The 14,875-nt window shown below is 46.7% G+C and overlaps 7 protein-coding genes across 7 annotated transcripts; 5 read left to right on the top strand and 2 right to left on the bottom strand.

Annotated features, from left to right (window-relative positions):
* Positions 1–825: 825 nt before the first annotated feature.
* N7481_012020 (Zn(II)2Cys6 transcription factor) lies at positions 826–3,088 on the top strand (the record flags this gene model as incomplete). Its single annotated transcript, XM_057271239.1, has 4 exons — positions 826–1,229; positions 1,280–1,307; positions 1,360–1,821; positions 1,877–3,088. The coding sequence occupies 4 exons, from the start codon at positions 826–828 to the stop codon at positions 3,086–3,088; spliced, it is 2,106 nt and encodes a 701-aa protein (XP_057115427.1).
* A 525-nt stretch (positions 3,089–3,613) lies between these two features.
* N7481_012019 (putative FAD binding monooxygenase) lies at positions 3,614–5,200 on the top strand (the record flags this gene model as incomplete). The annotated part of the gene is made up of 1 exon (XM_057271238.1): positions 3,614–5,200. One exon carries the CDS (start codon positions 3,614–3,616, stop codon positions 5,198–5,200), a length of 1,587 nt encoding a protein of 528 aa, XP_057115426.1.
* Positions 5,201–5,687: 487 nt separating this feature from the next.
* On the top strand, positions 5,688–6,905 carry N7481_012018 (FAD-dependent oxidoreductase; the record flags this gene model as incomplete). The annotated part of the gene is made up of 1 exon (XM_057271237.1): positions 5,688–6,905. One exon carries the CDS (start codon positions 5,688–5,690, stop codon positions 6,903–6,905), a length of 1,218 nt encoding a protein of 405 aa, XP_057115425.1.
* Positions 6,906–8,775: 1,870 nt separating this feature from the next.
* N7481_012017 (glycoside hydrolase family 79 protein) lies at positions 8,776–8,985 on the top strand (the record flags this gene model as incomplete). The annotated part of the gene is made up of 1 exon (XM_057271236.1): positions 8,776–8,985. One exon carries the CDS (start codon positions 8,776–8,778, stop codon positions 8,983–8,985), a length of 210 nt encoding a protein of 69 aa, XP_057115424.1.
* Positions 8,986–9,015: 30 nt separating this feature from the next.
* On the top strand, positions 9,016–9,324 carry N7481_012016 (glycosyl hydrolase family 79 C-terminal domain-containing protein; the record flags this gene model as incomplete). Its single annotated transcript, XM_057271235.1, has 1 exon — positions 9,016–9,324. The coding sequence occupies one exon, from the start codon at positions 9,016–9,018 to the stop codon at positions 9,322–9,324; it is 309 nt and encodes a 102-aa protein (XP_057115423.1).
* Positions 9,325–11,086: 1,762 nt separating this feature from the next.
* Positions 11,087–11,758, bottom strand: N7481_012015 (Gti1/Pac2 family protein; the record flags this gene model as incomplete). The annotated part of the gene is made up of 1 exon (XM_057271234.1): positions 11,087–11,758. The coding sequence occupies one exon, from the start codon at positions 11,756–11,758 to the stop codon at positions 11,087–11,089; it is 672 nt and encodes a 223-aa protein (XP_057115422.1).
* A 670-nt stretch (positions 11,759–12,428) lies between these two features.
* sidJ (putative siderophore biosynthesis lipase/esterase) lies at positions 12,429–13,541 on the bottom strand (the record flags this gene model as incomplete). The annotated part of the gene is made up of 2 exons (XM_057271233.1): positions 12,429–13,418; positions 13,488–13,541. The coding sequence occupies 2 exons, from the start codon at positions 13,539–13,541 to the stop codon at positions 12,429–12,431; spliced, it is 1,044 nt and encodes a 347-aa protein (XP_057115421.1).
* Between the last annotated feature and the right edge of the window lie 1,334 nt (positions 13,542–14,875).

The following is a 14,875-nucleotide window of genomic DNA, read 5'->3' as shown; positions in this document are numbered from 1 at the left end:
CTCGGGTGGAATCACTGCCTGGGCTCCATGTCATAGGATAGAAAAATAGAGAGCTATTCGGAACAGGCTGTAGAAGCGAATGAAAGGGAATGGTATTAACCAAGAAGATCGGAAGATGAAGAGGGAGGCATGGAGGCATCACGGTAAGCAGAGCTGAGAAGAAGGCAAAGAGGGTCTGGACCCGCCCAGCTTGTCTACTTGAGACAAGGACAAGGCTTTAAGGCATCAATAAGGCCCGACACAACCCACACTTCGCCGTGGTCTATGCTTGCTAAAATCCATACTAGTTTGGAGGATTATAATCAACATATAGAGATTCATGCTGAAGCCCAGGCTGCTAAAACTGGTTGCAATGAAATTCATGCAGAGTTCTATGCCTTCAAGTAGTATGGTACGAGTACATCTTGCTTCGTACCTTGGAATGTTCTGAGATCCATCAAGACAGTCAAGCCCCACAAGTTAAACAGGTTTGTGTTATTGACACCAAAAAGGATGCTGGCAGCATAAAAAATTGATTGATGCCATTAAGAAACTCATTGAATATAGAATTAAATCAATTATAATAATATAGATACTCTTATAATCGGAAATTATGTTCCCAGCAAGGATCCTGCACATCAAGCGACATCGCATTTAGGGTCAGTTTGACGCCTGAGAAATCAGGCGGTAAAATCATTTGCCACGACGCGCGAGCCGCAGCTGGCACTCATGTCTTTGCATGCCCCAACCCTTCGCAATTTTTGAAGCCAGACACGTTGACGTCAGTAATTTTGTTTTATCATGTTACAGCGAGCGACACAAACAAATTCTCCTAGTGCATGAGCCATGGCTGGTCCCGAAGGCTCCCAAGACCCTGTTGGCAATCCGGTACCCGCATCGATAGACTCACCTGGAGCTCTATCGAAATCATATTCGTGCGTGGTCTGTCACAAGCGAAAAGTAAAATGCGACCGACAAGATCCATGCTCGAACTGCGAGAAGGCTAGTGTTGAGTGTATTTACCGTCCTCCACCGCCGCCCCGTCGTCGCAAACGAGAGCGCGATTTGGATGAAAACGCGTCTGAAAGTCGAGAAAAAGTGCGTCGCCATGGAGCTGAAGAGTCTCACTTAATTAATAGCAACCAGAGGTATAAGTTGCCTCCCTCTCGTGTCCAAAGCGCCCAGATGGAACAGACTGCGGGATCCGGAAGAATGATCATGAAAGACGGCAACTCTGTTTACATTGATAAGTGAGTTTTCCCAAGAGCCTTTCTCGGATACTTGACTAACCTTGATTTAGTACTCTATGGGCAACAGTTAGCCACGAGGTTAGCTATGCGGCTCTGCTGCTCCTGATTATATTGCTAACGAATCCTGCAGCTCACCAATGCGACAGACGTAATAAATGATGTATCAGACGGCGGCGATGAGAATGTGTCTGAAGACGACAATGATGAGACTGACATGCTATTGAGCCTCGGTAACAAGGAATGTGTCTCAAATCTACACCCAAATTCTTTGCATATCTTCAAGTTATGGCAGACTTTTCTTGAAAACGTCAACCCGTTAATCAAGTTGTTGCATACCCCGACAGTCCAACCACAAATCCTCGAGGCTATGAGTGACTTGCCAAAGGCAGGTAAAGAGCTTGAGACCTTGATGTTTTCGATTTACTGCATCTCTTTGGCTTCTATGCCGGCAGGAGACGTGGAGAAATCATTTGGCGAGACCAAAAGAAAGCTTCTTTCCCGATATAGAAGAGGCGCCCAGATGTCATTCAGAAAGGTGTCTCTTCTTCGAACCTCAAGTATTAGAGTGTTGCAAGCGTTCATGTTGTACCTGGTGAGTTCATACCCGTTTCGACCATTTCTTTTCTCTTCCAACAGTTGAATCTCAGTTATCGATGCGAGGATCATCAGATCCACATACAATTTGGACACTCAGCGGAGTTGCATTACGTATCTCCCAGAGAATTGGGATTCATCGTGACGGCTCTGCATTTGGACTCTCGGCGTTCGAGACTGAAATGAGACGTCGGATTTGGTTTCAACTTATTATCGTGGATTCCACATCCGCTCAATTCTGCGGAGTGGCCACCAGCCCGTTTCTGGCAACTGCCGACACCCAGCCTCCAGCGAATGCGAATGATAGCGATCTTGATCCCCGCATGACAGAGCCAGCACCCGAAAAAACTGGCGCAACTGAGATGATATTCTGTCTCGCTCGCGCCGAGTTCGGCAAATGGCTCAGACGTTGGGGCAGAGAGTATGGTGATTCCAATTCACCCTGGGAATTCCTATCATCATCTTCAATGACTCTACACCAAAAGGATGAGGCCATTGATGAATTCGAAAGTCTTGTCGAAAACAAATTTTTGCGCTTCTGCGACCCATCTATTCCGCTTCACCTCGCAACCACCGTGATGGCACGCTCTGCGGTACACTTCGCACGGTTGGCGGCGCACCACCCACGTCAATACCAAGATCCAACTTTTCAGGTCTCTCAGAAAGAAAAAGACACAATTTATGTAAACTGCCTGAAGATGGCAGAATATGCCCACTTTGCCCAGTCGAACCCAAGCATCCAGCGGTTTATCTGGCACATGGTCAATCATATGCCGTGGGACGCCATGATTTTCATGCTGTCTGAAATGCGAAACCGGTCTGACCCGGAGGAAAAGAGCATGGTATGGCAGATTATTGGTGACTTATACGCTCGGTATCTTCGACAAATGGCCAAATCTACTCATGTGCCTCTTCACAATGCGCTGCAGAACTTGATAGTCAAGGCATGGAGAGTGTACATTGAGGACTGTAACAATCACAATCGAGCCCCTACTCCATGTCCCGAAATTGTCTCAACACTTCTAGAAAAGGCGGATTGTTCCACAGAAAAGCAAACAGTTGATGGAGAGTCCAGGATGACTGAGCTTGGCACTCATTTCCAAGAGTTACCTAGTCAAAGTGTTCCCAGCGAATATCTTGCCTCTGGACCGGAGGATATCAACTTTTTGCTCACCGACAGTCCAAATTGGACCGAATGGGACAACCTTTTGAACCAGTTCCAGGAATCGCTTTTAGATGACACAGCGCTGTTGTCGGGCGCATGAGTCGAATGACTCAAATGAATTGAGGGCGACTAAACCTCGGGAAACATTCGGGCGATCTCGGGTGACTCAAGACAGCCGGAGTACATTGTTATCCTTCACCTGCTTATCGTTTCGCAACTAGGATGGCTTTGTCCCAGGTGTCACGAGTTCTTTTTAGCAGTAAAATTTACTCACCGTGGCCCCCGGTGTTCGCGGCGATCGGTGGGGCGAAGATCCGACTTCATCGACAGAGGAAAGTCTCGGGGTCGGTGGTTAGGCCGCCCGAATACGAAATCCTTGACTAGAGATACCCTGATGACGCAGGTCTATACGAGTACTTGGGGGAAATTTGAGGGTACGTTCAGGTACTGAGTGACTCTCTATTTAACCTCCACCCGATTCCCTGAAAAAAGGAATGGGAAATCGTGGGCTCCTCCAGTGATTGCCTCTCGATCCTTCATTCATTACCACAGACAACATTTCAATCCGCTCAGTTAAACGTGATCAGCCAAATACTTTTTTTCATAACCGACAGGTCAAAATATAATGTCTACAAAAGATGTTTTGATCGTCGGGGCGGGACCAACAGGACTTGTGTTGGCCCTCTGGCTTCAACGACAAGGAATCAGCTTTCGCATTGTCGACCAAGGGAGCAGCCCAGCGCAAAACTCTCGCGCGCTGGTTGTCCATGCGCGCATATTGGAGTTGTATCGTCAACTTGACCTGGCTGACGAGCTCCTAAGCCATGGATACAAACTCCCAGCAACCAACGTTTGGGTGAATGGTCAACACTGTGCCCGCATACCGCTTGGTGAATTCGGTAACGGAATGACGCCGTACCCATTTTTGCTGATTATACCACAAGACAAACACGAGGAAATACTCGAAAAACGTCTTAACTCACTCGGAATCTTCGTGGAGCGGCGTAAAAAACTTGAGAAGTTTTCGGATGATGGATCAGGGATCTACGCGACTCTCGTCAGTGAAGACGATGGGGCAAAGTCCACCTGTGAAAGTGCTTACATCGCTGGCTGTGATGGAGCTCACTCGGCGGTTAGACATACGATAGGCGCCAAGTACGAAGGAGAGACCTACGCGCCATATTTCTACATTGCCGATGTAGAGACTGAAGAACAAGAAAGCCCTTTTTACAATGGAGAGGCCCACCTGACATTCGCCGACAATTCATTCAACCTAATAATTCCGCTCGCACAAGAAAGACGCATACGTCTGATTGGGACTACTATACCCAAAGGCAGTGATCAGCCAATCGATGAGTCTCATCCTACTCCAGAACTGACTTTAGAGAGCGTGCTGCCGAACATCAAGAAAACATCGGGCATAGAAATCAAGAACATCAATTGGTTCTCTGCCTATCGCTGTCATCACCGAGTTGCCGAAAATTTCCGCAAGGGTCGTGCGTTTCTTGTGGGTGATGCGGCTCACATTCACAGTCCTGTGGGTGGCCAGGGTATGAACACTGGAATAATGGACGCCATCAACTTAGCATGGAAACTCGCCAGCGTCATCAAGCAACCCTCAATGTTAGAGGAGTCAAGAAATAAGCTTCTTGATTCCTATCAATCCGAACGCCGCTCGTTTGCACTAAGTGTCGTTGGTGCGACTGACCACGGTTTCACGGTTCTCACGAGTCCAAGCTTCTTTTCGCATATGCTCCGCACCTGGATAATCCCATATCTTGCTCCGATAGTCACCAGATTTAAATCTACGCGCTCTGAGATCTTTCGGCGTGGCTCCCAGCTCGTCTGCTCATACCGAGACAGCCCTATCAACCAATCTTATACAAAAGGGGGTACACTTCAGCCTGGTGATCGCCTTCCGTGGGCCGAGACCGAAACAAGTGACAATTTTTCGACGCTTACTGGTATCTCCTGGCAAGTGCAAGTGTATGGTGAAGAGTCACAGGTTCTTGCGCAGTGGTGTCGGAAAAGGAATGTCAAACTCACTATTTTCAAATGGGAATCAAGACATGACCAGGTTGGACTGAAGAAGGATGTCGCTTACCTACTACGCCCGGATCATTACCTTGCAGGCATTTTTGATCGGGATCTTGAGTCCGAGATGGATGATTACTTTTCATCTCGCGGCCTTCAGTACTTGAACCCTAGATGAGACACCTGAAGAGGTGTAAATGTTCTATGTATCTCTCCTCATGTACTATATTTAATAAATATCCAACAATCCTACGAGTCCAATGCTGAGACCAACTTCCATGTCAGGATCGAGTTTCTCCGCGGGGTCAGCGGGAGACAAATCTCCAGTAATGGGGAATATTAAGTGACAGAAATTAAAAGTAAATGCGTAATTATTTGGTTTCTGTGATTACATGCTTTCGTTGAAGGAATTTCCGGAATATGTGTGTGCATCGGAGCTAACATGCCCTCGGATCCGAAAAGATCTCCGGAAATTCGGATCCGGAGGATGACTGGTTGGGCTGGACAGGTAAATGATTAAACAGAATAGTAAGACACATTGGAAGCCAGTTATATAAAAGACCATCTCTAGGCATATATCCCTTTCAACTTCTACCACAATAAAAACCAATCAGCTAAATCAATCCCTACACGCCCTTCGATCAACTTTTTGACAATCAGTTCAAATGGCTTCCAACAACATTGCAATCATCGGCGCCGGGCTGTCGGGCCTTACCTTGGCTCTTTGCCTACAAAAACAGTCTATTCCATGCACTATCTATGAGTCCCGATCGGCGTCTCTTGATATCGGAGGCGCTATTATGCTTTCCCCAAACGCGTTGCGGGTTCTGGATGCGATAGGAATTTACGAGGCCATAAAACCCCGCGGATTCGAGTTTAAGGACTTGCACTTTTATGCCAACAAACCACTTGATTCATACGAGTTCGGCAACCGCTCAAAATATGGGTATGATGCACTGCGCATCTACCGCTACGAATTGATCGACGCTCTGTTGTCTGACATCAAAGACAAGGGTATACCCATTGAATATGGAAAGAAATTCACCCGGGTTCTCTCCGAGTCCGAAACTGAAGTCACCTGGAAATTTGAGGACGGCACTACTGGCCGCGCATCTTGCCTTGTTGGGGCTGACGGAATTCATTCAAGAGTCCGAAAGCACCTCTATCCCACATTGGAACCTCGATTTACCAATGCCATGGGTGTCACAGCTGCCATTCCGACAAGTCAACTCCAAACCTCCGGCGAATTTCAGCTTCCCATAACAATCATGAATCCCCAGCATGGTGCTTTTGTAATTGCACCGCAACAGCCTGATGGCTCGGAAATGCTTATTGGCAAACAAAAACGTGCGCCGGAGCTAGACCGCGAGGGATGGAGCAAGTTACTCAACGATAAAGAGTGGTGTGTGGAATTTCTCCGCCAGGGCTCCGAAGACTTCCCGGAAATTGTCAAATCGGCCGTGTCGGATATTCCAGTTAACAAAATCAACCTTTGGCCTTTCTATGTGGTGCCTAAGCTCGATACTTGGGCATCGGAGAATTCTCGCGTGGTCATTCTTGGAGATGCGGCCCACGCTATACCACCTACTGCCGGTCAGGGAGTTAACCAAGCCTTCGAGGATGTTTACACTTATGCTTTGGTTTTGAAAAGGTCACTGGGTGGTGATTTGAATCAGGGCCTGAAAATATGGCAGCAAGGTCGACAGGAACGGGTTGACCGAGTACTTGAGCTGAATACACAGATTGACGCGAGAAGAATGCCAAAGGATCTCAACTCGGCTACTCCGGAGATTGAGACCAGGTCTTTTGAACTAGGCTGGCTATATAGCCCGAAGTTTGATGAAATGGTCGAACAGTGGTTCCAATCGTGCAAGACAGGATAAGACTTGGTTATTTTGAGTTGCTTTGTTAATATCACGAGGACATAATAAGACCGCCTGAATACCGAATATACTACTATAAGTCTATACTTAAAGATAGAATTATTAGACACATTCTTCCGATTGGATAGCGTTTCGGTCGTGTAATTAACGAGTTAGTAGAGAAGGAGAAATATGTTTGTTGACACTGGCTTAATCTTTTACTAGTACAACGTGGATTTGCTGTTCCTGGTGTCCTTGTCGGCAGATAGTTATGAGTAGTGGGGAGTTAACTAGCTTCTCAGCCGAACGCCCCCGCGTTTACAATGTAACATTATCCTGACCCCAAACGCCCACCTCAAATGAATTATGCCATAGTTCAACTGGTTCGCGTTACGATGGAGTCGGCGATGAATCTAATCCCCGCCTCTGAGAGGGTGGGAATCCATTTTTCATCAATCGCCAAATGACTAAAAAATACCTTTCATTCCTCAATGAAGGTTCGGTAAACGTGATGACCCCAGACTAGTAAGAAGAGCAGCACTAAACTGTACAACTACAACTGCTAGCAATGCATATCAAGACCCTGCAACTGGAAAACTCTCTGTTTATTTCTACTAGTATAATATATAAGAAGCCTGAGAGTTACCCTGGAGTTCTGACTTGATTTCCATTCAGGTCTCTTTTCTCTTTATAGATTCAATATCAGACTTCCAAGCATACTACTACTACTGAGAGGCTTCACTTGCGGTCACTATGTTTTCCAGCATACTATTGCAATTATCGACTCTGTCGGTTCTTAAACTAGCCCAGGGTCGAGTTGATGTCGCAGCCGTGGAGCTTGACATATCTCCTCGTGTACCAGGCTATGCATCTAGGCCTATTCAACCGGGATTCGTTGGGTTAGCTTGTGAAACATCTTCATTCCCTGCATACTCCGGTAATGAAATATCCATATTAATTATAATTCAAAAGGATCAATCATGATGTGCAGGAAACAAGTCTACGCCAAACCTTTTTTCCCGAAATCTGGTCGAATCGATTGCCCGTCGCCAAGGCTCCGCTGTCAACTTTCGCGTCGGTGGTACATCGGGTGACTTTTCCACACTGCTGCTTGATCAGGCCGAGGCAGTCATTATACCCGCCGATGAAATAGGTAATAATGTTGCATACAACATTATACTAGGACCATCCTGATTTGAAGGATTCAAAAGTTTCCCCGGTGTGGAATGGGTCTTTCAAGTACCTTTGGTTTACTTGAACAAAACGAACTCAATTGAAGGACTCAAGATTGCTGTATCCGCGCTCGGAGCAGAGAACCTCTTTGCACTCGAGATCTGAAATGAGCCGGACTTATACCCAGCAAAGTGGTCCCCAGGAGACTATGCGTCAGAGTGGCTGGCCTTTGATAAAGCTATCCGAAGGGAAGTATCATCCAGGCAGGAACTATAGCCGGAGTGGGGGTTGGCGAGTGGACACTGTAAGTGATTGATGAATGAGTACTACTAGTAGGTAAATTGAGCTCCATGCTGACATCTTGTGTTGGCCGAACTTGTTTTCAACAGATATTGATTCCACGAATATGGTTAAGACAGTGTCGACGCACTACTATCAATGGTTCGGAGTTATTCCACCAGAATTTTAACGTATGTTGTGCTGTTAGGAAACCGAACGAGAATTATGTTGACAAATTTTTAGGTGATCTCATGAATCACACAGCACTTGCTACCACTATGGCCAACACTACTCTGTCAGCCCAATTTCTGTCACAGAATTACCCTAGTATCCCATTCGTCATGGGGGAGGTAGGTACTTACCCGGGGGCAATCAACAACTATAAAGTGGAGCAACTCTTCGCGGCCACTCTTTGGAATGCCAGTTTCATTCTCACGCCATGTCCCAGAATGTCTCCAGAGTCAGCATGCAGCAAGCGCTAGACTTTGGCTACTCCGCGTGGACTCCTGGCCCTGATCCTGATAATGGCAATCAAGGCCCGGGCGTATGGAGTCCTTACTATGCTTTTCCTTTTGCCGCCGACTTCATAAATGGAGCAACTGACCTGAAAGTGGTACCAGTCCTACAACAGGAGAAACTCGTAGCATAAGCATGGTACGAATCTGAGCGTCTGTCTAAAATGGTCATCATCAACCTGGAAGTCTGGAACTCAACGACCTCTTCCCCTTGTCCTTCACGCGAGGTGAAGTTCCAGGTCCCACCAACTGTGACAAAAGCTAAGGCTGAGAAGCTGACGGCGCCGAGAACAGATGTCGGAGAGGACATCACTTGGGCGGGGATGAGTTGGACATATCAATCAATGGGTCTGCCGGAACAGGTGGTACATGATACAGAGATCATTTCTGCTGTCCACAAGAGCCTGACCGTGAATGTTCAATCAAGTCAGGCGGTGATGATCTTCATGCTTTTGGATGACCTTTCTGAATAATAATATGGAAATTGACCCTTGACAATTGATAATTCTAAACAAGTTAGATACTGGGTAATTGAAAAATTGATTGATTTATTCTGATACTTGGATGCCTAGGGCGCCTACATAGTTGTGTTCGCATCACCCTCTCACCCTCCTTCCAAAACCCCTTCTATCTCTCGACCTTTAGACCTTCGGATTTGATCTTTATCATTTGCTTATCCCTATATTTCGCAGCAGCAGCAGCACCTCCTCGGTTTATCCTCGAGCCTCACTTGCGAGCTTGGGGTCTAAGCCGGAGCAGGAACGCGTAAATGGGGCCAAATCGAAACACGAATAGGATGGCTGCTTTTGTGTTGGAAAGGTTGTTGGCAAGGCAGCTTAGTTCTAGAGACCGCCATTTGCGACCGTGTCATTTTTATCGGTCCCTTTCCATCACGAACGTCCCTCCTCGTATTCCAGATTTTCCACTTGGGCCTTTCAGACATACCCTCAAAAATGTCATTCTGTTTTCCCACCGAGTTTGAAGAAGATTACACACGAACAAATCTCGCTCTTAGGTATGGCGCGATCTCATCTAGCCTCCTGGGCGGCTTGTTCTTGATCATATGGCACACCCATAGCGCTGTCTACACGATACTGGTACAAAATCAACATCCCTAGAGCCAGATAATAATGGGAAACAAAGGCTCACGACTTGATACAGTATATGCTGCTTCTAGCCTGGTCTAGTGCGGCAACTTACATGGCATTTCAGCGAATTATAATCCAGCCTCTCATCAATACAGCGTGTGATGCTATATCCGCAGCATTCCTATTGTGGATTATGCCGATAATGATTTTTACTGGGGTTTTATACCTGAGCTTACCTACGTTTGCCATGTGTTTCTGCTATATGGTCGCCATGTATGAGATTATTCCCGTTTCTGCACTGTCCCGTTGACTTATGAAAGTACTCTGCAGATATATCCATTCAGTGCTTGCATTGCGGGAGTTTGTCAAATCTCGACAGTGATCTCATGTTATCTTTAGACCAGCAGGTCCATTTTGGCTGATGCGGAAATGCAAAGCTAGGTAAGATCAAGGAATGCAAGGAACATGTTTCGATGAAAGTCGAGCGTACAGAGTCGCAGATCACCAAGTGTAAAAGCACAGTGTATGGTATTCAGATGCGGGGAAGAGGACCATGGGAACTTGAAATTCCTGAAGCGAAAGATTGCTAGTTAGGGAGCTGTCGTTCTAGGGTCTCATTAACTATCCGGCACAGTATATTCTATACTAGTACGTCCACCTGTCCAGGTGGCCTTTAATACACCCCTCGTGCATTTTGATTCAATTAGATGATAATTACTTAGAATGCTACCGTAATGATTCGGAATTCAGAGGTAAGATTGATCTATTGTATTCAAACAATGAGTTCTTCGGAATCATTGAGCGGCCGATAGTATCCAGTGTAGCCATCTTGCTTATTGCCACGACAAAATTCTTTTGCGAAGCCCGATCAACCAGGCCTCGAATTAATGCAATTTCAGAAGCAGCGGAATTTACTGTACCTTGTAATTGTCCCAGTTTCAACCACCTAAAAGCGGAGAGGTCGATCGAAGGAAAGTCTGGCCTGATGATGCGATAGGCCAGGGTGTAGATACATGGTGTTATAAGAGGAGATCGGATCAATCTTCGTAGGTCTTGCACCTTATGGCCGAGGACATGTACGGCTATCTATCTTAATTTAGGATATAATTTCTTGAGAACTATGTGAGGATGATGAATTAGATATTTTCTAGACTTCAAGAGGTTGTCGGTAACAGCTTCCACACATCTTGCAGGCTTGCTCTTGATCAACTGGAGCCACGCTCGGCAAATTAGATCCTTTCGAGAAAATGGCGAAATTATGCCGGTCGTTGACCAAGGATAGAGGAAAGAGCTCTCTTTGTGGACATATGTGTTTGAGTGAAGGATCCGCTGTTGGTTCTCGTAATTCGGTGGCAGACTCGTTGGGCTGGTGATAATAATTGATCAAATGCCAGTGCTGGCCGGTGGGGCTGGCTATGCTAAATGAGAGTTTCATGAATTGTGATTTAGGCCGATGGGCAGATTGGTCATCGGCTATTCCGACAACTGATCGGAAGTCTCTCTTTTTGCATGGGCCCTCTGATGTGACGTCCAATCCTGGTGCAGGCTCCGCCATTGATTCACTGAGCTCTTTGCGCTTCATTTCTCTATAGACGAGAAAGCGCCCAGAAACTCGGCTTGGACTCCATTTTCTCCCGTCTGTCCACCTTCTCAGCCCAGTTTCATGCTCTTCCCAGATGAAAACAGAGCCGTTTTGAATGGATCGTCCCTCTTTCGGTGATAGTCGTTTGCCAACACGAGGCAGGAAACCGTTGTAGCAGGCCTGAATGAGGAGTATAGCGTCCGCTGGCGTGCGGATGTATCCATTATAAGTTTCCATTCGATCTCTTGACGTGGGCTTTTATCCGCCCGGGAATCTTGATTAAATCAAGTTATGCTGTTGGATGTGATGAGCCTGCTGCCAGGAATCCAGTGGGTGGTTCTGTTATAGCGAATAGTGATGCCTGGAGATTGAGATTTAGGTCGTAACTTTTAATCAGATAGTTGGACTACCTACCGGTATAGTAGATGGAACAGATGAGGTCTTTAGCTTATCGTAAAATTGGGAAAATAATAGGGTTATGCACTTGCAGAAAATTATTGTTTCTGGAATTACCACGCTCAATGCCATGACCACGAAAAAAGGTATGTATCTCCAAATCAGTAGACAGTGGGGATAACGAGAAGGACCTATCGGAAAATCTACCGCCAAGAAGACAGAGCTTCCTTTCTAGGCAGCAATCACCGAGCTCGGGGTTACTGTAAACTATGGTACAAAAATATTCAACATACTCGTATCCATTACGAGCTAGTACTACGACCCACAGTATCGGAATCCCGCGCACTCCGACCGAGACCTTGTTCTGCTAGGTATTTGAAAACGCTAGTAAAAGTAGTGGACCATGAAAATAAATTATAATTACGGCATGCCTAGACGCTTTCTTACAAATAGGTTTCACTAATAATGGCTATGGGTAACTAGGGAATTTCAAGATTCTATTTCTATCAGTCTATGCGGTTCCAAGATACCCGAGCACCTTCTCAACCAAGAACTTTCGAGGTTCAACCTGGTCGTCATTGCTCAGGGCATGAGAGGCATTAGGTATTACTGCGGAGTGGTCATCATCCCAGATGTCGGAGCCACTGCCGCCGTTGGTGGCATTCTTCCATCTCTTTAGCAAGTTATCCTTATCAACCCAGTCCGGTACTGACTGGTCCGCCCCAGAAAACAGAACCATCAACTTGTGCTTCAGCAGCCCTTGTTCCTTAACCATGCCAAATGTTTTCCCCAGTTGCTGGTCACTGAGATCAGAACTGAACAGGTCATCCTCCGACGGGGCGTGAGGACTATTAAGACTAATCAGACTTAGGAATCTTCGGCAGCTGATTGCAGTATTCCCAGGATAGATATTGCTGGTCAACGACAGAGGCAGCATGGTGTCAAATGTATTGTCACTTAGAGCAGCCTCCTTCGCCAAAGCTTCCATTTTATCATACACCACTCGGATCTCGCTGGGTGACTTCCCTCCGATTCCGTGCGTCAGGACCCAGAAGATAGCCTCTCGGTCGGAAACTGGTGCCTGCATGATGGCCCCGTCAAGGGGCATGCGTTTGATATGATGAAGCCCCGAATCGAACGACGGCGTGTTGGTATGTGGGTTTGGCTGGGAGAGGTAATGCAGCACACATTGACTCCCTGTGGAGTGACCCATTAGGACAATCTTTCCGGCGCCATATTTCTCCGATTTGTAGTCTTTGATGTAGTTGAGGCATTGAGCGATTTCATTCGTGTCTCGGTCGAGATGCCCCAGACCCCAAGATTGGTATGAGGATGTGAGATTCAACGAGAAGACAGACCATTCCGTTTTCTGAAGCGCCTGGACCAGGTCGGCCATGTAGGAAGTGGTTGCTAGGCCATCTCCTAGGCCTCCAAGGAAAACAAGACTGTGGGGTTGGCGAATGGCATTGGAAGTGTACTCGAAAGTAATCAGGCTCTCTGTCTGAGATTAACGGAGATAAACTGTTAGCTGTGGCCACGTTTTTCATAAACCGGAAGAGCAGTCACTCACATAATGGTGTAGAAGGCCAGGTAGCCCGCCCTTGGGCCAGAATTGGGAATACATGCTTGTAAGGGAAATGTTATCATCCAACTGAAGGAAGCGACTTGCAGAAACGAATGACAGTTCCCAAGTTCAAACTGGCTTATGTATTAGGTGATCCAACTGCCGAGGCAAACCCGTTATCAGATCAAACGAATTTCTGCGGGCTGTCAAAGTCCTGCAATTTGTGGGTTCGAACTCTGGTACGTTAAGAGCAAGAGTTCCGATCCGAGATCACCCCACTCTCTTGAGCCCTTACGTACTCCAAAAGCACGCCCTATTGAATACGCAACCGAGACAATCGAGACACCATTTGACAATTGTGGTAACGATCCACAGGGTCCAACCTGCTAAAGCATTAAGCGGAGACGCTGTCTGTAATACGACTGTATTACCTGCATACGAATATCCTCAGCCCTAGCGCGTGTATTGCCCCTGTATGCTCCAGTGGAACGACATCTGGTGGATCCCTGGGTTTATTGACTATCCCCAATCAATCGTAAACTATGTTAACGGTACGCCCGAAAACTAGACGGGGGTGTAAAACATGGAAAAATTTAATCAGATTTTGTGGCTGACAGTTAGCGGATCTGATAGGAGAAGTCCCTCAACTCGGATATTCTAGGAATCTGATTCGTATATGGGACAACGCCACACAGCTACAGTTCTGACCTGCACGACCACACCTGTGCAAGCCAAGCAAAATGAAATTGCCTATGATGATCTTCTGAGCTCGCTTAGAATATTATTATCGATTCACAACCGCGCGCACCGCGAATTATCCACGAAATGAGTGCAATAGGGCCGACATTCCTTGCCAGTCCTATCGGCAGATGCCGAATGAAACCCCCGTTCTTTAACATAGACGGTCCACAGAAGGCGCTACTTTAGTCGTGGGGCAAGGATCCAGTTTTCCTGAAGTGAAGAGTTTGGACCTCGGACTTGGCGGAGCGAGAGGAAGTGCGCCCTACGTAATTTCTAAAACACGCCTAGTGGGGATCTCGTGTCGTAGAGCCGAAGTTTACGAGCCCAAGTCGAATGAAGATAGATTTAGAAGATAAAATCTTCACATCCCTGGTACAACTGGATCAATTTCCGAAGAGGAATCCCGATCAGATAACTTCGTCTTGCTCCACCAGCTAGCGCTGGAAGTACGGTTCGACTGGGTCCCTGAATTGGCATTTCTACTTCAGACACCTCGGTTAGCTCTGCTCTTTGCATTTCTCGGCGAAAGTCTCGATCTAGGTATTTCTTTTTTATTGTCTACGAAGCGAGTCATTCCCAATATTGTGGGTGCTTGCTGAATCCGTTGGTTTCCGGAACGGCCGAATTCTCCGACACCGGAAGATTGCATACCT

This window comes from Penicillium waksmanii (genome assembly GCF_028829765.1).
Source record: "Penicillium waksmanii strain IBT 27052 chromosome Unknown utg000010l:1.0-3698451.0:1.0-3701458.0, whole genome shotgun sequence".
NCBI lineage: Eukaryota > Fungi > Ascomycota > Eurotiomycetes > Eurotiales > Aspergillaceae > Penicillium > Penicillium waksmanii.
The sequence above is the reverse complement of the archived record's forward strand: the minus strand, read 5'-3'. Positions and strand labels throughout refer to the sequence as shown.